We start from the raw sequence: 20,540 nt of genomic DNA, 5'->3' as shown, positions 1-20,540 counted from the left end.
CATCACGATACAATTGTGAGGCCATAACAAACATTTTGACCCGGCCACCGCGCTCCCCCTGATGCGACTGCCATTGCACACCTTGGGATGAATGAAGTGTCTGCAGAGAGTACCATCCACCCATCAAATGTGATGGCTACATTATTGGTGTAAACAATGGGGGGCTATGGGTCATATTCTGAGAGCTGCTGCCATGATATTTAGTAGTATGTGTCTTAGCCAGAGGGGCATGAAAAGTGCTTGTAAGCGAGAGTTTCATTATTATTATTTATTTTTTTCTGGTCAAGCTGTGTTAATCACATTAAGCACATTGCCACAACTGTAGTTTAAAGTTTGTCTGCTCTCAACTGACTTGGCGCTGTTAGCCGTTTGTTTGTTTCACCCTCCTTGCACGATGTCAACTTAGATAGATAACATCAAATGCCCTCAGATTGTTCATTATCTGTATAATCTATCCAGATCAATACTGCATTTCCAGGTGTAAGTGAACCTGAGTAGTTGGTAAAAGATAGAAAAGGCAACTGTTTGTGCTTTTGTTTTTATTCTTGCCCACAGACCTCCCTAAAGAAATAAGAACCCCGGTAGTTTAAACATTAATCGACTGGTTCTTATATTTAAATGGTGATCGTTGGCGATGAGGTGCTGTAATTAGGATCTCCTCTATGAGGCCCGAATGTTTAGTCCATGTAATGCCAGAAGCACACATCTAGAAGTAGGGACAAAAAATCGTCCCTGTTTTTAGCTACCTAGGCTACATAAAAACCAACCCAAACTCACCTTTTTCTAGACCTAAAAAGTAGCGTAACCCAGGTCTACTAGTTAAACAATTAATAGCCAGCCCAGTTTCAATTGGGACGCTGGTCTACTGGTTTTATGGGTTGGTCAGACCAATATATGAATTAAAAGAAAAAAATAAGCGTCGGGGGAGTCAGCCCAAATAGCACAGTGGCCTCACTAGGAAAACTCCCAATGGCCAATCTGCCCTTGTCCAGGAGGTCTTTGAGCATTTGTTGTGATTAAAAACCCTGTGCTCCTCTAAAGGAACTGCCACTCAGCATTACAAAGACTCGATTTTGCTATTTTCTTATAAAAGGCCCTGTGCATATTTTCATTTTTCTTCTCTGACAGTTAAGGAAAAAAGAAAAGGGTTCAAGGAATTTTTCATTTCAGGGATTTGCTTTGATTGCACCAGTTTAGACGTTTCCTCTGGTATGTCCCTGAGTCGGACTTGACAGGCTCCGACTGTAAGACGGAAGCAGAGTGGAATGATTGCAGACAGGTAAATCAGCGTGGATGCAGGGTGGATTAAACAGTGGCAGCATTCACTTAATGTAACTTGAAGGCTCCAAAACATTTTCTGACCAGTCCTCAGTCATGTTTTATCCTTTTCTTGGATAAAATGTAAAACACAGGGTGCTGGCTGTTCATTTTACGTATTTTATGGGAAGCAAACCTACTGTATTTGCATTGTATTTGTTGAGTTTCCTGAATTTGTTGGGATTTCTATGCAGATTTTTAAGCAAATTCTTCTGCATGCCACCAGCAGAGCTGAAAAAATGAAAATAATTTGTCCACGTCTTTCGCTGTGACATTATAGTCATTGTGAGAATCCTTCTTTTGTCCTCCTTCCCCTTGAACACGATGCCTGTTCGCTCCAGCCAGCCACGTAATGACGCCCCCATGACAGGTGAACAATGCAAATATGGACATTCATTTCAGGATACAGTCGCCGTTTGATTGGGTCGTTCCACATAGAGGTCAGAGAAACAATTAAGGGACTTTAATGGGAATGACTGGGGAGTGTGAAGCGGGAGGGAGGTTGTAATAATAGTGCACAGGGACGGAGTGAGCCTGGTGATGCAGAGCCAGTTAAAAAGTGGTATGTTTCAGCTTTACTCTACTGGTCCACTGATTTAATATGAATGAATACTGTATTTGCAAACTGAGATTTTTTTTTATGTATTCTCTTTTTTATGGGTGTGAATTTCACTTTGATGTGGAGCTTTTATTAAACATACAGAGAGCAGATTGTTGGATTGTTGGTGCGGTTTATATTTCTGTAGTTATTTGTACTCAGCTTCCTCACCTAAAAGCTAGTCAGTTCATTTTTGTTTCTACTTCCTGCTTCACCGTTAACGATGGCGACTGAAACTTTCGCCCGCAATTTGGCTGAAGATGATTCCAACAAATGTTTGTATCTCTGAACCTCCACAGTTAACCTTATCTCAGTGTGATTTGTCATTATTGATCCAAAGCAAGCAATTTGAAAATTGCAGAGATGGAGAAATTGCCAGAAATGGTAAAGTGGAACATCACCAATTGGACCAATCACAGCTCTTACATTATGTGGTTATATTTCTGGGGAGGTGCACATGAAGCTACAGCGTTAGGGTCTGTGTAGAGTCTGGGCTTGATGAAGTAAAATTGCAGCAGAACCATAGCTTAGCAGAGCTAAATGTTAATGCATGCATGCTAATGCAGATAATGCTAATATGCCGGTGGCTTTCAGTTAAAATACTAACATGATCATTTAGTAGTACTAAATACTATCTGATGGGAATGCCATTAGTCACTAAAACTCAAGCAAACACAGCCACACAGTCAATCCCCAACTTTATAGCACCACTCTCCATTTCTTTGGCCATTTCTGGATTTTGTTGGATTTAGGTTGCGCTGCCAAGATGGCGACAGCCAGTGGCACCTCCTCAGCGTTAGTGGGTAACGTAACGTCACTGATTAATATATACAAATGATTTATTAAATCAATGTGCTAGAAATCGAGAGATTACTCCCATTGAGCGAGACGGGAGAGTAAATACCATTTCAGACATAATGAGAAATGACAGAATTTTAGGCCGTGCACCTAAAAGATGCTGGGATATTTTTACTACATGAACAAAAATTTTAACCTGCTCTTGGCAAGAATTGGCAGATCCCAAATTCCTTGGGCACCTGGAGATACAGTATGTCTCCAAAAAACATGACAATGCATAATTGCTGAGATATTTCACTGAAAACCAAACCACCTGCTAAAGGAAAAAATCAACACATCATTACCTACAGGACCAGTAGCACGTTGTAGAAAAGTTCCTGCAAAAAGTTTTCTTAATTTACGAAAAAAAAATATTAAAAGATAATTTAAGAAGCTGGTGTACATGCCAGATTCAAACTGGCAGTATCTGAGTTACATGGACAAAGACATCAGTGAACAGGCAGCCTGTGATGCCTCATAGCAAACGACAGTAAAGGATGAAACAGGAGACAGTGCTGACTGTCACTTCTCTGTGCATGTACAGCTTCTCGCTGCCGTTTGACACATTGTCTGTGCTTTGGTTTGTGTTTCTATTCATCACTTTCGGTCGACAGAGAAGATTTTCTTTCTTTTTTTTTTTTCCTGGGGCAAATAGGGCGATTCTACGGCGCTGAAGGGAAGGGGACAAGAAGAAAAAAAAAGAGAAGCGATTTTAGATTCATGTTGACAGTGGACAAGTATATTTTCACTTAGCTGCCTATAGTGCAGCTTTTACGAGGCTGCCGTTTAATGTGCTAAAGGGAAGGCGAACGGCTATGACAACGAAACGAGAGAAGGAGAGAGATGGTGTCACATGAGGAGCAGAGAAGAAACTGGATGGTCTGATCCCAATTCCCACAGACTGTGGTCCCTGACAAGGCTGTACCAGCAGCGAGGGTCATCTAATCAGCCTTCACAGTGGGAAAACTACATCAGTTAGCATCACTGATAAATCATATTGACAGCTATTGCTGGACTGAGGGGGGCTTGGGGGGTAACGATAGAGGAGGGAGTGCAGACCTATTGAAAAATAGCCTCACATTAACGGGGAATTAAGGGGCAAAGAAGAGTGATGGACGCATCTACAGGAAGGAAACTCTCTAAAAGAAGAGAAGCACATTAAGGATAATTACATGAAAATGAGCTGTTCACTTGCTGCGCTTGAATTCTGCCACTTCTTTCCTCGTCACCCTTTTCACCACAGCCACCTCACCAATGTACCTCTTCCTCTATTTCTCCAGCCTCCCATCCACCCACACAGTGCCTGTTAGAGGCGCTTAATGGTTTAAAAAAAAAAAAAAAGAAGAAGAAAAAGATGGGAAGTATTTATAGATTCTGTTGAGCCTGTATTTTGCATCACTGGAAAAAATGGAATTCAATAACAGGCTATTATACCCTTAATCCAACAACCTGCAATCTATTTTTTTCTGGCTTTACAGTGTAATGACAAGAAATTAGTTGACTCTGGGAGCTTGGGAGATGGAAGGGGATGACAAAGAAGGGAACAGGGCTGATATCAGCCAGTACGTGTCGGCTCACTCAGGAGATGGATCCTCCTCCATTATTGATGAAAGCGAATGGCAGGAGGTTTCAGATGGGCCTGTTGCTGGTCCACGTCTGCTTGTCACGTGACTTTAATTGACACGGCTCTTTGCGGCGGCACAGTCACCCTTCCATCCCGTTTCAGTTTACACCATGATTTATTTACAGGGACGCTCGACTGAGCAGTTATTGGGATGGCTCGGGCGGTTGTTGCTGCGTTTTTTTTGTGTTGCCCTGCCCTGGAAAAGAAGCAGCACAGGTGCATTCACCGTAGAATACCCAGAGAAGCATGGAGACATGTTATTTTGTCTGAATACATGCTGTAGTGCTGTTTGAGGCACACGGTCACTAAATAAATCAGTAAAGAAACACTACGCTTCTAAGTAAGTGCTACTGTCAGCTCCTTGGGGATTACTTTTTTCATACCATCTCAGAAACAACAGATTTAGGTGGATGTGTTCAGTTCTCCTATTGGCTGTAAGTGGAATGAGTTGAACTTTGACCTAAGCTGTCTTGACCTTTGAAGCGTACATCAGAGTGACTGAAGGGAGAAAAAAAAAAAAAAAAAGATGCTTCTGAAGCACGACTGCAACATCCTCTCTGCCTCATCCCAGTGTATAAAACTTAGCCCGTTGAGCTGGAAACTACTGCAGGTATTATGCGTGTTATTCAATCATTCCACACTTGGAAACAAATTAGGACAAGCCATTCAAAGTAGAGACGTGTGTCCAATTCACAGATTGGGCATGCCAGGTTCATAAAAATTCTAGTGTCGCAGGAGGGTGAATTAATACATCATTGATGATGAATATATTAATTGCATTCTCTAATTGTGAACATGTTTTAATCTTCTTTTTTTTTCTTGTCAGTTTGCCATTTAACCAAATCAGTAGATTTTTGGTTGGTATTTATTTGTTCATTTTATTACTTCAGAGCAGTTTTACCATACTGTCATATTTATATACACTCATGTACATATATGCTCGCCAGTTCATTAGGTACACTAGTTAAAACATTTTAACATTCCTGCACTAAATTCAGTGGCGTCGTTAAGGCCTATTCAAGGGCCTAAAATCTAAATAATTTGGTGTTTGGTACAAAAAAGTGCAGACAAATTCAATGTAAATTAGACAGAATGTGAATTTAAATAAGTAATTATCTATGATAACTTAAATATGATGTTTGTAAATCTGTTTCACTTCACTTGATAGTGTCAGGTAGAGTGATCCTGGGGGCCGAGCCCCCCGTGTCCTTAAAACCTAGTTACGCCCCTGACTTCCCCACCATGCATCAACAAAGTGGTAATTCCTGATGTGGAAATGTTCCTCTTATTTAGCTTAGAACACACAGTTGAATCACTCTGAAAAAAATAACTTTCATGAAGCTAAGATTAAGTACAGGATTGTTGTACAGTACTCCTCACTAGTGCCTGAGACATAATTATACTATGTATGCAAATGTAGTGCAAGTTTCTAAATAGGACAAGAAAAAAAAAGTCGAGGTGGTTGACAGATGGATGATTTATTCTTAATGTCAGACATCAGGGTCGTTCCTGCACTTTGCTACTTCATATTGTATTTTTAAATAGGATGCCTCCATTTCATAGGAGAAGAGTGACATGGGGTTGATTTGGAAATGCATGTCTGGTTGACCTCTTTAAGCTTTCCCGTGGTAAGTATTTGGAGCCGTTTCCCCTTTTAAGATGCCAGTCACAGATGGGGCTTGTGAAGTCTTGTACTGAACAAAATGTAACAGGTAGAAAAAAGCAAATGTACTACTCTGGCACCAGTTCCGAACAGTCACAATTGAGGCCAAGTAGAAGTAATAAATGTAGAAAAGTGGATTTTGAAGATGATGCAGCTTTGAACCAAGTGACCAAATTACATTGACAGTGACTACTGGTCTGACTGGATAAAAAAAAAAAAAAAAAAAATCTGCAAAGTTAATCATTTTCCCTTCTTATAGTAACACTTATAGGTGCAGCAGTGTGATTTACAATTCTACTACTATTAATCTTTAATTTATTTCAAAAAGATGAAGAGTTTTTTTTTTCTTTTTTTAAATATAATTATCTCTTTTCAGCAACCCCCTCATCAGTTGATGCCATAAAGGGATGAATCAGTCTGTACACAGTTCAGGAAAGGTTGCACGGGAACTATTCTGAGCATTCCTGCACAGAGGTGACGCATTTGTCTGTTTGCCAAACCAACGGTTTTTCACCAAATACGAGAGGGCAAAGATGAGAAGCTGTTGATCCTGGGCTCTATTTTTATTTTGGTGCAAGCACACATGACGTGACGGGATTGTTTTCTGTTTGTTTGTTTGTGTTTTGGTCACCTTGTGGCCACAGTGACGTGGTATCGTTACCAGGGTGGAATTAGGAAGAACACATTAATCAGGTCGTGTCAGCTTGAGCATGAGTCATGACAAATAACATTACTTTGGTGCTTTCCTTTAAAAAGCTGTCAGGTTGGAGCAAGCGTGCTGTGTCATTTTGTGATGGAGGGAACAGTTCAAAGCCAAAAAATCTTAGAAACCCTCTCCCAATGGGAAGACATATATATCGTACTTTAAATTAAAGTGCTGTTGGAAGAGAGAGCAGATTTTGCTACATGTTCTTGGATCAACCTTTTTTTTAATGTAGGAAACTCTCCAGTGATATATATAAGTATATATGTACTTGTCAGACCATTAACGCTGTAAGCGTTGCACAGAACACTCCTGTATTGGATGGTATTGTATTTTCTGTAAGCCTGTTTGGTTTGGTTTTGTAAAGTTCTTTCTTGGTGTTTCTTGTCTTGTTTTACTTCCTGTGTTTTCCCCACTTTGATTGATTGATTGGTTTCTCCTTGTGTGTTTCACCCACATTATTTTCACCTGTGCGTGTCGTTAACCCATCCTGCCTTTCTCTTTGCTTTCGGTCAAATCATTTGTGACGTTGCTCACCTTCGCCTTCGACTTCGTGTTCTTGTATTAGTCTTGGTCCTCACCTTCTAGTTGAGTTTTTTTTAAAATTATTATTATATTTTTCTTTGAGTTCCAACTCCTGCTTCCCCTCAGTGTCTTACATTTGGGTCCTACTTCACCCAAAACCTACCAGTTCTCTATGCAAACACATTGCTTTGAAAAACAACAAATATAAGGGAAAAAATTAGTAGTTCCTCTTGCATGAAACTCTGGGTCTCTGTAAGCGCACATTTCATGGCTACCCTTGCACTGCTTAATTATTACTGGCGCACCATATATAGCTTACCTTTGACTCCCTAGTTGCACATTCACAGTGTGTTACTGAAACACAAAATGAGTGCTTTCAAGAACATGTACATTTGGCAAAAATGCCTCGGCCAAAACCAACCAATGCACCGTCACAAAAATAGATCCCAGAGTGCTGGGATTTTTTTGCTGATTTATGTGCAATGCTCTAACCACATACAACAGAATCAAACTGCATAATCATTTGGACACGAGTAGCAAAGCAATCACCACGTCCAAAATAGTTCTTTTTTTCAAAATTTGCATCAGGAAAAATGTGCTTTTATTTGACCTTTAGAAGCTCTCAATGCATCCTGCATTCGGTCCTTGGCAGCATGCTGGGCCTCACACCATGACAATTTCATCTGATCCAGATGTGTCACAGTCCTGGGCCAGTACCGCGTGCAGTAATTAAACCAAGCTGAAATTACTGATTAAATATCAATACAGTTTCTTTGCACTGTTACCCAAGAAAAAACAGAATGTAAATTCACATGTAGAGTGAAAATAAAAATAGCAGAAACAGAATGTAAACATCTGCCGTTTTGCACCACATACATTGACAAACCTGAAAACCACGTCTACCTTCATAGAGATAAGAGATTTTCTCTAGGGATCTGTGCAGCTCTGAGCTTTTCTGTCTTATTTTTGAGTGATATTCCATTCAAGCAACAGACATGACTTCACTAGTACAGAAATAACTAGAAACGCAACCTTGTCGGGTAGGTTCAATAGTGTGCATCTATTAGTACAATAGGAGTATAAAATAGAAGTAATTACAGTTTATCTTATTTGTCAAAACTAGGAGACAGCATAGCTATAGCTTGCACTTTTATTTATCAAGTACACCATTACCTGCCTACCCATTCCAATGATTTGCAGTTTCTTCAAATGACTTAGAAGATCCTGGCTCATATCAGTGTGAAAATGTGCCTTTTAAAAATCCCAGACAAAGCTCATCTTTTGCCAGTTTAATTGAGCAGAATGAGTGGAGTGCTGAGCCAGCAGCATCAGATCACACTGTCTGGAGCAGGAAGCAAATTGGTCATGCAAAACTAGCCCCTCTTCAACAAACCAATTAATTATTTATGGGCTTCAATGGAGCAGAGAAAGTTAATTTATTGTTATCATTAGAAGAGTTCTCTGTTTGGGTCTATGTGAGGAAGAAGAAGAGTCAAGCTACCCTTACAGGCTCTACTGATTAGGAAGATGCTCCTACAGCTGTGCCAGACTCATAAGAAACTTGCCAACCTTAGTGATGCACTTTAAGAAAAAAAAATTCAACGATTGGCAACAAGCTTCTTGGACTGAGTTCACATTTTGCATTGGAGGGTAGAAATCCACTCTGGAATGAGCACCAAACAATGATTTTAAATCAATATACATCTGTATTGCAGAGATTACGGAAAAATTAGTGATGGTGGATTAGACAGGCTCTTTACACACTACCGAGCAATGCTGATTGTGTTTTTGTTTTTTTTGTTTGTTTTTTTGGAATTAGCCTAGAAGCCAGCCCACTATATAAATAACATGACACTACATAAATAAAATTGAAATGAACTGAACGCTGTCAGTCTGACAATTTTAATATGGAGCTCTCCATATTCCATCTTCCATCTCTCACATGGTGCATTCACTGACATCAAGGACAAAAAAAACAACGCTCTACTACCACAGCAACAATGTTCACGTATAGAACACAACAGAACTGAACATAAACACCTGAGCTTATCAATACTGTGCTCTGCAGGTATTTATTTCTTGAAATGACCCCTTGGGGCTGGTTCCCATCTCTTCATACCCTCAAAGTATGAATGATTGACTTTACAGCAGAAATAAGCAGGTTCACTGCCTGCTTTACGGTTTTGATCTTTATAGCTATTTTCCCCACTCATTGCGTCTATGCCTTGAGGTGAATTTCTTATACGACTCCTCAGTTCAAATCATATCAAGGCTTAAAATTATGCATAAATGTGGGCATAGCCACGTGAATCAGAGGTGGCTTCTGGCTCAAGAAGCTAGCGGTTTGCCTAGGCATCACTTGTCTGCTTTAGCACCATTTTTTTTCCCCATTTTTGAATTTGCCAAAAGCATCATGATGCACGGACATACCCTGGAGTATAGTTCTACATAACTTTAACAAAACTGAGGTCTTGAAACCCACACCTAAAGATTTTCATCTGCTTTTTACGTTAATTTTTAGGCTGAAAGTATTAAAAACACGGACTGAATTATTTTCCTGAGTTTTAACACTGTGACACTTTATCAACAGTCTTGTTTTGCTGGTATAATACTGCATTCCTTCTGTTTTAATTTAAAAATTAGCAGCACACCAGAGCATGACTGAGGGTTTTCATTGTGTGGTATTAAGCCACTGTGCGTGATGTATTCCACATTTCATATATATCAGGATGGAAGTCGCATTGGTTTGCTTTAATTAGTTAATTTACTATTTCCAGTCAGAGGAGAAAAGCCCATTCCAAGAATGTGTCATATGACATTGCTCATTCATTATTCATGTGGAGATCCTTGAGAACGCTTGAAGGTTGTTATTATCTGCTGAAGTTAGATAAATATATTGTATTACACATAGAAATGTGTGAGCATTTAATAGGGCAACAAATAACTATTTTCTATGTATTGACCGTGTGCAAAAAAAACATTGCATAGGCTACTATGGAAAGGAGTCATGAATTGTAACTGGCACATTCGAGTTCCTTTTAGAAATAATGATATACAGTATACTACTTGTGGAAACTTGCATTTTAAGGCGTCACTCTACTGCTCTGGCAACATTATCAGGACAGAAAGACAAAACGGTTTTATTACACTTCTCTAACTATTTGATGTGTCTGTGCTCATTGCCTTTGGGCAGCCTAATCAACTAAATAACTTTGATTTGCAAATGTTTACCCCTCTACAGGAGCAAAGAGCCATAACACCCAAGAACGTTGAGTGAGGATCCCATTGTTTCTGATTAGGAATTCATTATTTCCTACCCGTCTGCCTCTCTGCCCAGTGCACAGGCTGATTAGCAAGCCGGGGAAGGCTAGGTAATGACGATAACACTGAACTCAATAGCGGTTTTATAGGCAGCAGTGCTTTATGACGCTTGCCCTAATTGCCGGTGTGATTAGTGAGGTGTCTGTGCCCTCTTTGGTTGCTCAGGCTGTCCTGTGAACTGAGCTCTTGCAGACCAGAGCACAGGGGGAAGCGTGGGTGTGCGGCAGATCGTTGCGAGAGGAAGACACAGGGGCATAATCGACTTCCCACTTTTTCTGCCCCTGTCAGCCCTTTCCCCTGTGCTGCAATAAAGACAAATTGACTTAGAGGCAATCAAAGTATTTTTTTTTCTTGATCTCTAGGCAATAAAGTAATCTGTTTCTAACTGTCAGTGAGAAGAAGAAAGCCCAAATAAAGAAGTGGAATGAGGACATTAGATGATTTGATAACTCTGAATTTACTGTATGTGGAAGGAAAACATCACATTCCTATCTGCCTTTAAGTGTCCTCTTTTATGGAAGTGTACCTTGTGTTCTTTATATATAAATATATAGGCGGATATCCTCAAACATAAAGTATTCTGAACATGGTCTTTTCATCATTAGACGTGTGAAAATATTTAATATATAGATGCTTTTGAAAGCTTTATGTGCGTCTGCTATTCAGTTTGACCTACGTACTGGAGCTCTTGATACATGGCCATGCTCTCTGTGGCTGAGCAGGCTGAAATTGAGGTGACAGCCCTCTCAGTGAAGTTTATGTTCATTTTCTCTACCGGAGAGCTTGCGTAAGCAAATTTGCATGGATTTCATGTTGTGGTTGCATACTTATCTCCGTGACCTTTAGCTCGGTTCTCTTAGCAGTCTTCTGTTTTCTTTTGTACCACTGCAAGTCTAAAGATACCTCTCTCTCTCTCCGAAGAGTTTTTTTTTTTTTTTGTATTATATAAGATCTTTCTCATCTCATCTTCCATACCGCTTAATCCTTACTAGGGTTGCGGGGGTTGCTGGAGCCTATGCCAGCTGGCAGAGAGGTGGGGTACACCCTGGACAGGTCGCCAGCCTATCTCACAGAGACAAACAACCATTCACACTCACAATCACACCTAGGGTCAATTTAGGGTCACCAATTAGCCTACCAAGCATGTCTTTGGAGGTGGGAGGAAGCCAGAGTACCCAAAGTAAACCCAAAAACAGGCAGAATATGCAAACTCCACCCAGAAAGGCCCGAGCTGGACCTGAACCTGGACTTTCTAGCTGGGAGGCATCAGCGCTAACCACCAAGCTGATGTGCCGCCTTATATGACATCCTTTTTCATTTTAATTATTTTTTACATACTATGTATATCTTTAGCAGTGGTTGAAGCTCCTAACTGTACATTCTGAAGTTAGCGTAGCCAAATATTAAACTTACGGTACATGTGGACACAACAATCTCCATGAATTAAAAAGACTTTTAGTTTAACAGTCAAGACCTGCACAACAACGAACGAGGTTGAGGATACTCGAGTGGGTTTTATTCCATCAAAATTCAAAAGTTATTTATGAAATGAAAATAAGGTTCTAAAACAAAACCGACTCTATTTAGCAGGCCTACTCCCTTCAGTCCACCTTTTTCCCAGGCGGCAGCCTCCAGGTCTGAGCGATGAAGCCCATGCGGAAGTGCAAAAAACTACAGTGAGGCTGGCTGCAGAAGGGAGACTAGACTCCCATGTTAAAAAGCCCAACTTTACAGCATTATTAAACATGTTTACAGCCTGACTCAAAAAATGGGTTTGGTCTCAATGGTTTATTTCACTATTCATACTGTACAGGGGCTGATTATTATTATTTTTTTTAAATCTGCGTAATTAAGGACGTTCCCGCTTTGACTGACAGATGATGTACGGGCACTGCCAGAGTCCGCTAGCTGCTAGCCTTGGTCTCTCTGCAAGCCCTTAGCTGAGCTAATGAAAACATTTCAAGTTTGAGATTTTGGTCCATTTTTGAATTGTTTCAGATAAAATATAATAGTTGTTTGCTGCATCTCCTACAAGACAGTAACTACCTAATTAGCCAGCTAATGAATTCCCCAAAAATGTCCCCAATATTAGTGTATTATGAATGGAAAAAAAAATAAAAAATCTTCCATGCAGACTACAACAGCAGTTGGTTGCAGTGCTTTTGACATTACAGACATAGCAGTTTAGTTATGTTTAAATATGAATAAATATGTGAAAATAAATTAAACCACTATTGTCCTTGGATTTAATTTCAGAAATATGGTCACCTTATCATTATGGCAAAAGTAAGACATAGCCAAAATGTTGGCTTAATGCGTTATGGCAGCAGCGACTAGATAATGCATAACCAGCTAAGGGCTACCTAACTGTAGATGCTTTAACCTGTTTCCCCTCGGAAGCCATCAAACTCAAATCGCCTACACAGTCTTTTAGTTCCATCTACCTCAGGTTTGGTGGTGCTACCAAATGCAAATGCCTGCACTATCTGTACTTTCAGGTCCATCATAGTCAGGCCCTGTCTGCGACCCAACTGAAACCATTGTGTCTTTGAAGAAGGATAGAAAGAACCGTTGTGTGTGGCCACTGTACATGTAAAATCTTGGAAATGTCTGCACCCACAAGAAATGTCCTCAACTATAATGCCTCTGCTTGTTTTAAATTTGACATCCACTTTCTACTTCCGCTGTCCATCATGGCCTCCATTTGTCGCCTGGGTCAATACAGCTAATTGTTAATGACAGAAAAATCAGTGGATTCAACTATATTTGACTATAATCTTTTTTTTTTTTTTTTACTGTGCATACTTTCAGATCCCATGCCAAATATGTTTTAATTCTTTTTCATTGGTGAAGCTCTTAAGCTCAATGGGACTGATATTGAGCTCCCGCCATGTTTCTGTCCTTCAGATTCTTGCTGGCAGGTAGGGTTGAATGGTTATCCAGGTTCTGTTTCTGCCTCTTTGTCTCTCTGTCTCTCTCTCTCTATCTTTGATGTGTCTGTTGAATCGGGCCGGAGTCGGGCAGGCAGCCATGTCCATCAGCTCCATCTATCAAACAGTGGGCCGGGTGGCAGAGGGAGGATGACGGGCAGCAGAGAAGGGGCAGATGTTTTCCAGGAACTGATATGTGTTCACGTTCACGAGGGATGTCATTACGTGGCAGACAGAGAAACATGTAGCTGATTAGCGCCTTATTAAGTCAAGGACACTGGCTCGCAGTAACGCACACTGCTGCCATCCTGGCTGGTGGTGCTGATGGCTTGCCAGTCATTGACAACATGAGTGTCTCAGAGAGATAACCTCTCTTTCTAATTAACTGCTTCCCTCTTCTTTACCTCTAAGCTCCTCATGATACACCAAAACTCCATAATAAAAGCTGCAGTTGCCATTTCAAGTGTAGCTTCCTTGTGTTTGCCTAAAGGGGGGAACTCAGAGGTACATAAGATATGTGGATTTATCTCTCAGAGAGCCCACAATGTGTTGTGGTAAGTAAATAAAGCAGCGTCTCCCTCAGGGCATGTAAGGATTGCAGGAATTGAGGGAAGTAGACAGTGCAGCGGACAGAGAGGGCTTTAGCCCTGATCCAGGACAATGGCTAAATTGGTAATGTTGAGAATCTCATCTGTGCCCTGTGTTTTCTCCTTTAGTTGGATCTCTTGAGTTGCCCTCTGTTTCCTCTGAACAATAAGCCCTGCCATGTGTTGCCAGAAATATGGATTTACTCCAAATCGCATCAGCTTTGTTCTGCGCTCTCTCTCCTTGCCCGCGTTCTTTCATTCCCCCTTCCGACCCCCTGCCTCCACTTTTTTTTTTTTTTTATCACCTGCATGCTTAATACAGTATAGCTCGCCATATCGTAAACTGCAGCGTGGTGCGTCTGCATTTCATGTGTTTTGAGTTGTTAGAGCAATAAATGGGCTCAGGGTTATGAGAACGGAGAAAAATACAGGCGGCGGTGGACCAGTTAATGGTCCTCAGGATGGTTTTACTCAAACGTAATACTGTTTCACCAACAATACGCTGTTCTTTGTGAAGGAGGGATAATATTTCTCTGGACAGTGCTGATTAAATGTCTGTGTGTGCTGCCGAAAATGAAAGCAAGGGAGGGACGAACCTCAGATATTTATCGCATTTCGGGATGCGTATGATGGATTATTGCGACTCAGTCTGTTTTTCTAACTCAAGCAGTCCAGCGATGATGTAGGATTTAACTCCTGAACCTGACTCATTTGCATAAAAGTATCAAAAGTTTCCATCCTGTATTTCTGATGTACATCACAACAGGTACTACATTAATTTCAGCTGGAATTTGGATGGATTTTTCTATTAATTGTTTTTTATTGACTTGATTCACTGAACCGTTTTCTTACTTGTTCTCCAGATTATTCTCTTTTCAAGGCAGCGTTGTGGAAAATGGGCTAAAATAAATTATCATAATATAAAAGCATAAAAAATGAGACAGTCTGACAAAAATTCAAACTTACTGTTGATCACACAAATCACTTCTAAAGTATGGTCGGACTACAGAGGCAGCGTCTAAAGATGATAACACGGAGAAGCGAATGACGTGGCTCCATGAACACCACCTTAGGCCTTCTAGAACAAAAGTTTAACAATCTAACACCTAGCTGGAAACTCTTCTAATGAAATGTAGCTTGCCCTCCTGTCCTAACTTGCTGACATTTTCAACGGACTTAATGATCTGGACGCAGGATTGTAGATAAAGGAAATCCCTTGCTGTTCACCCTGTCTTTGAAGCATGGATCAAAAAACCATCGTCGAGGTTCGCCGGTCTGGGGCTTTGATGCTTCTCCAGTGTTGGATGAGTTTCAGAGCGAGAATAATGTGTCAAAAATCGACTTGTTGATTGTTGTCAGGTCTTGTTCAGTGGAAGGCACATGCAGAGCATTTCTCTGAAAAGCAGGTCTGGAAAAGTCTGGATTTGGAAATGCTGACAGTTAAATTGGAGGAGTTGCTGACTGATGGTCTGGCTGATATGGCTCTGAGGCTGAGGATCGTGGAGAAGCTGCTGCCTGAATTTTGATATGAGAGTAAAGTGGACCATGAACAATAAGTCATGTTTAAAAAAAGAAGGAAAGAAAGAAAGAAAACCCTCTCCTATATACATCAGCCTGTCCCTTGTAATGACATCTCTGCTGGTACACCAGAAAAACAAGTACAAATTGAACTGATAGTAATGTGCACATTTAACTCAACCCTATTCATATTGAGTTTAATAGTGTTATATTTTTTGATTTATTGTGTTATTTGTCATTGTGGTGGAAAAAGTTTATTTACGTGCCTAAGCGCATTAAGTGATCTGGCTAAATATGTGCGACTATGCTAGCCTGAAATAGCCAGACTCAGTTCTTATCAGAATATGAGTCTGGGAACACAACATAGTCTGTGTAAATATGGACAATATGTCATCGCCGCCTTGCATTGGCCAAGCTGGTGCTATTTTACCGTTGATATGTGCAGGACCATCTTGCGAGTTTGGAACCAGAGTCTGGACAGTACGGTTCGAGAGTAGACCCATGTGGACCTGCGATAGACTCACTCACGGTTTCATCTAATTAATACTACGATCTGCTCTACCGCCACTAGTTACAAAATCTAATGATTGAAACCATCTATTATTTGATGTGTATTTTGGTTTTTCAGTTTGGCCCAACTCCCATTCACTTAGGACCCATACTGCAGCCAGACGCTTTTGACGAGCAGTCCCACCATCCATATTCATAGTCTATAAAACACACCGTTTGGACTTTATGGGGCATGTCAACTGATGCAGAGAAAAAACTACCACTGTCCACAATTCCTACATATTGTCATTTTTACTGTTTAATGTAATTTTATTGTAATCTATTTATCTGTTTACTTCCCTTTGTGTATATCCTGCGTCCTCTTCTGCACTGCACCTTGATCGACTGCTGTTGTCTTAAAGGTGCTTCATGAATAAAGCTCGAGTTAAGTCGAGTGTATTGTTTTCCTCTGCTGGCTGCCTACTAGTTGCTCTCAGTGATCTCTGCCTTTGGCTCGCCAGTGGGAGTCAACATGCTCTGGATTTTTCTGCCATCTCTTCTCAACGTGTCAGGCCCAGTTTAGCACTTAAAGGCAGGACAAGTCCGCGTACACAACTCTCCATCTCCAGGCTGTTTTGCTCCCAAGGTGAGTCAGGCCCAGTCATCACTCCTGTGGAGACATAACCCATCACGTGGCACTGGTAGACAGCCAGCAGTTAATAGGTCTGTCGTGATTTGTCAGGGAAAATACTCATCGGCTAAAGAGAGAGCCATCACTTAGAGCAAGGTTGGAGTGTTTATGGCTTGGAGTTCGAGTGAGACGCTCAAATGTAAATCTGCACAGTCACAGGAAGCTCAAACCTCGACGCAACCTGGGAGAGTAAAAACTTTAACCTGATATTGACAGGTTGCAGAAGTCCAAATGCAAGCACAGCTAAAGCTGAAAGTGCAAGATGTGAATGCCAGCTGAGCCTAAAGTTCGGAATCTGTGGATCTGTGGACTCTGAGTGTCACACTGACAAATTCCTGCGCGTTTCTTCACACGTCGGTCGCTGACTTTTTTGTTTTCCGTCCTCTCCCTAGAAAGAGTTCCTGGCAGCTACAACTGAAAAGGACATCTTTGCCCATCTGGGTCTCGAGTACATCGAGCCTTGGCAGAGAAATGCGTAGGCCTCCGCTCCTCCCTGGCTGGATGGCACCCTGCGCGTACATCAGTGTTTATCCCATCTGCTTGCTGTTCAGCGGCTCTCCTGTGATTCACTTTCAAACATCTTTTGATTTCCATACACTTTTTGTGTTGTCGTTGCCAATGTTGTTGTCGTCTGGCTCACATGCTGATGTATCATTCATAATTCTGCTTATTCACTATTGTCTGCCAGCGAATAAACATTCTCCCGTACCATTCATGGTTTGACTGTCTCCAAGTGTTGTAATCATAGGCAGGACAAAAAGACAAATCAGTCAGGGCTGGAATAGCCTGGGGTGCCTACGAGGTGCAGGAGAGAGAGGGAGTCTGAGCGAAACACAGCGGTAAGGGGGTGACCACTGAGAGAAAGAGGGTGAGGTAGAAGACAGGAAGCAATGAGAAAAGTGGGGGACGGGAGCTTTTTGTTGAGCAAAATGTTGTAATCACCCTCCTCCTGGCAGAAAAGTGCTCAGCGTGAAGCTGAGCCAGGCCTCCGGGAAACTGAGAGGCGGGTAATGAGCTTCAGATAGAGAAGAATTCCATGCTGCCATTTAGCCTCCCTTTTAAACTACGTCCACTGGAGATCATTTAGTTGGCGTTCCCTTTTCCAAAAACCCGAGTTGCCGCTCTTTGTGCCACAATGGATCCCTTTCCCCAGATGCTGAGCTGAAATTAGAGGCAATCAGTTGCATTGGGAAATTCAGACGGAAGGTAAATGACTCCACTAACCGCATTGATGAATTTTGCCTTTCAGAGCATCTCTGGCTCCAGTGAATCAACTTATCTTATTGCTTTGACTTATGTTTTATGTATGATGGTTGTTTATCAAGATTTGTGTCCCTATTTTACAAGACAATGATTCACTAATGAAGTAAGTGCATCGATCCCTCCGGGCAATTTGGGTAAGTCCGGTTTGCTCCTCCAGCGATGACTCGACCTGTCCAGCTGTCCACACCACAACCCACTTTCCCGTGATGCTCAGCCCCCAGTTTATCCCACGGTGCCTCAACGAGAACAGAGACGGATGAGAGCAAGGCATTCTAGTGAATCACCCTATTTAAAGATCTTTAAGTAGAACAGTCCAGCACTTTGAGGACTCGACCTGAGCCTCCTCCTCTCCCACCTCTTCCTCCCTCTTGGACTCGGTCTTCATTTTTCTCCCGCTGTGCTGCCCTTCATGACACGCAACAAACTTTAAAGCTTCCGAGTTAACTAGATGAACAGAGCGCCGGCTCTCCTGGATTATCAAATCACTCCGAAAGGGCAAAGATATATATTTTGTGGATGCTGAATGTGATCTCTCCGGAGTACAATAAAATAAGCTGACCTAAATACATTTACATTTGTCCTGCTCTCTTTTTCCTAATTGTTTTTTCAAGTGCAAATGGGATCTCATTTTACTTTCACATTAAATATTCACCAGTGTGAAGGGATTAAACGGCTGTAGCGCTCGATTTAAAAATTCACAAATTCTTCTTTTGGTCTTGGAAAGCTTTAAATTGTTTGCAAATAGGAAAAGCAAAGATTTAAGTGCAACACAGTAACACTAAACACTCCTAAGTGAAGCCCTCTTTTGTCTTAGTTGCTTTATCTTGCTAAACTATTGGAGATAACTGCGAGTGCCTAACAATGAAACCGATTATGGAGTATTTTAATGCTTGACCTCAGTGAAGTCATTAGTTCACAATGGTGGAAATTACTTTGCAAGGCATATAAATGGTTTGCATATATAGATTTGCATGGGATAAATCTTTGAACCACGGACGGAAAGGGCCAGCTGATCTGTTTCAAAAGAATTTAGACACCTTGTTCTCTTACTGATCATTTTACCTGAAACTACAGAGTTATCATTATAAAATGAATCCACTTAAAGCTGCAGTGACCAGTGTATAAGAATAAAGTCCGAAATGATTATGCTGTGCTTACTTATACACTCACAGAAGAGAATCCCCTGAATGTGCAAGTCCTTTCTGCTTTACTAAGCTTTAGTTTTAGCTACTCATTTAGCTGTCCAGCTCCCAGCCCTTGGTTTGGTTTACTTGCGAATCACAGTGGGGATTTCAGATGCACCAGGCAGCCATTTTCCATGAAAATATCCTCGTATAGTAATTACACAGTAGCACATGGCAGATAGACTCCAGCCTCAAACATTGTTCAATCATTTAGCATTCAAACAGCCTTTCAGGGGTGGGTGGAGACCAAAAACAGAGCTAAAATGACATTTTCAGGAAGAGCTGTGGAAGATGTCATCCAATTAACAAATTTGCAAATGCTAAATAAGTTACTAACACACTTTTGGCCTACAAGTTAAATAGTAATGAGTGTAAATATTATCATTAAATATGTCAGTAATTAAACTGGTTATACCTTTGCAAGATGACGATGTTAACTGTGTAAGCTCACGTATCACTAGTGAGTTGTGGCATCTTTCAATTTATTATTATAAATTATAATATTTAAATTCAAGGCAGGCATTTATTTGTAATTTGTAGTCTTGGCCCTTTGTTGGCTTCTGATTGGTCTTCTGACTACCAACAAGGAAGCTCCCATGCTTTGTCAAGTCTCGAATTTCAATAAGTGTTGCCAGATATATGATAATTATTGTGTTTATAAAAGGGCAAATATGCCCTTTGACTGTATCTATATTTATAGTTTGCCCTTTGACTGAAAATGAATAACCCAGTTGTTTTATTCAAATGACCAACTTTCATGTTTATTCCTATTCCAATTAGATTACTGCAGTTACATGCAGAGAATAGCTTTGAGTCTGAATGCACTGTCCTAGTGTGGGTTCTAGTACATATGATAGTTTTGGTCAAAATACGATAATTTTAAAGTTCACTTCATTTCCCATCTGGCAATGCTTCTTTCAATGTGGCTGTTGATAGGTTAGATGAACGTGTGCAGTTTAATTCCCATAGAAAAAAAAATTCTTCTTCCTGTTATTATCAAAAGGAGCAGCATATTATTATATTAATATAAAAACAGTCTTCCAGTCTCCTCCCCAGTTTACAGTTTGCATGTATGCTTATTTCCTCCGCTGCGCCCACACTTGCCGTGTTTTTCATGTATAAATAAATATTCCTTCTTCCTCCTGCGTTTCCTTCAGACTGGTGGTCAGTAAACCAATTACAATTTACCCAACTGTGAGTAAATTATGTAGAGGTGGAAGAAGGAGAAAAAAAAAAAAAGAAAATTCCCATTAAATATCCAAAGACATCAGACATATGGTTGGCATCACG

The 20,540-nt window shown here is 40.8% G+C and overlaps 1 protein-coding gene across 3 annotated transcripts in view; it reads left to right on the top strand.

Moving 5' to 3' along the window:
• Positions 1-18,630, top strand: part of dntt (deoxynucleotidyltransferase, terminal) — an 83,226-nt gene extending 64,596 nt beyond the window's left edge. For all 3 annotated transcript variants that reach the window (XM_047602233.1, XM_047602236.1, XM_047602235.1), the window contains exon 11: positions 17,196-18,630. In XM_047602233.1, the coding sequence (XP_047458189.1) occupies positions 17,196-17,282 (87 nt within the window). In that variant the 3' untranslated portion in view covers positions 17,283-18,630. The remainder of the gene's footprint in view (positions 1-17,195) is intronic.
• The last annotated feature ends 1,910 nt before the right edge of the window (positions 18,631-20,540 follow it).

Source organism: Mugil cephalus, chromosome 13, assembly GCF_022458985.1.
Source record: "Mugil cephalus isolate CIBA_MC_2020 chromosome 13, CIBA_Mcephalus_1.1, whole genome shotgun sequence".
Classification (NCBI taxonomy): domain Eukaryota; kingdom Metazoa; phylum Chordata; class Actinopteri; order Mugiliformes; family Mugilidae; genus Mugil; species Mugil cephalus.
The sequence above is the reverse complement of the archived record's forward strand: the minus strand, read 5'-3'. Positions and strand labels throughout refer to the sequence as shown.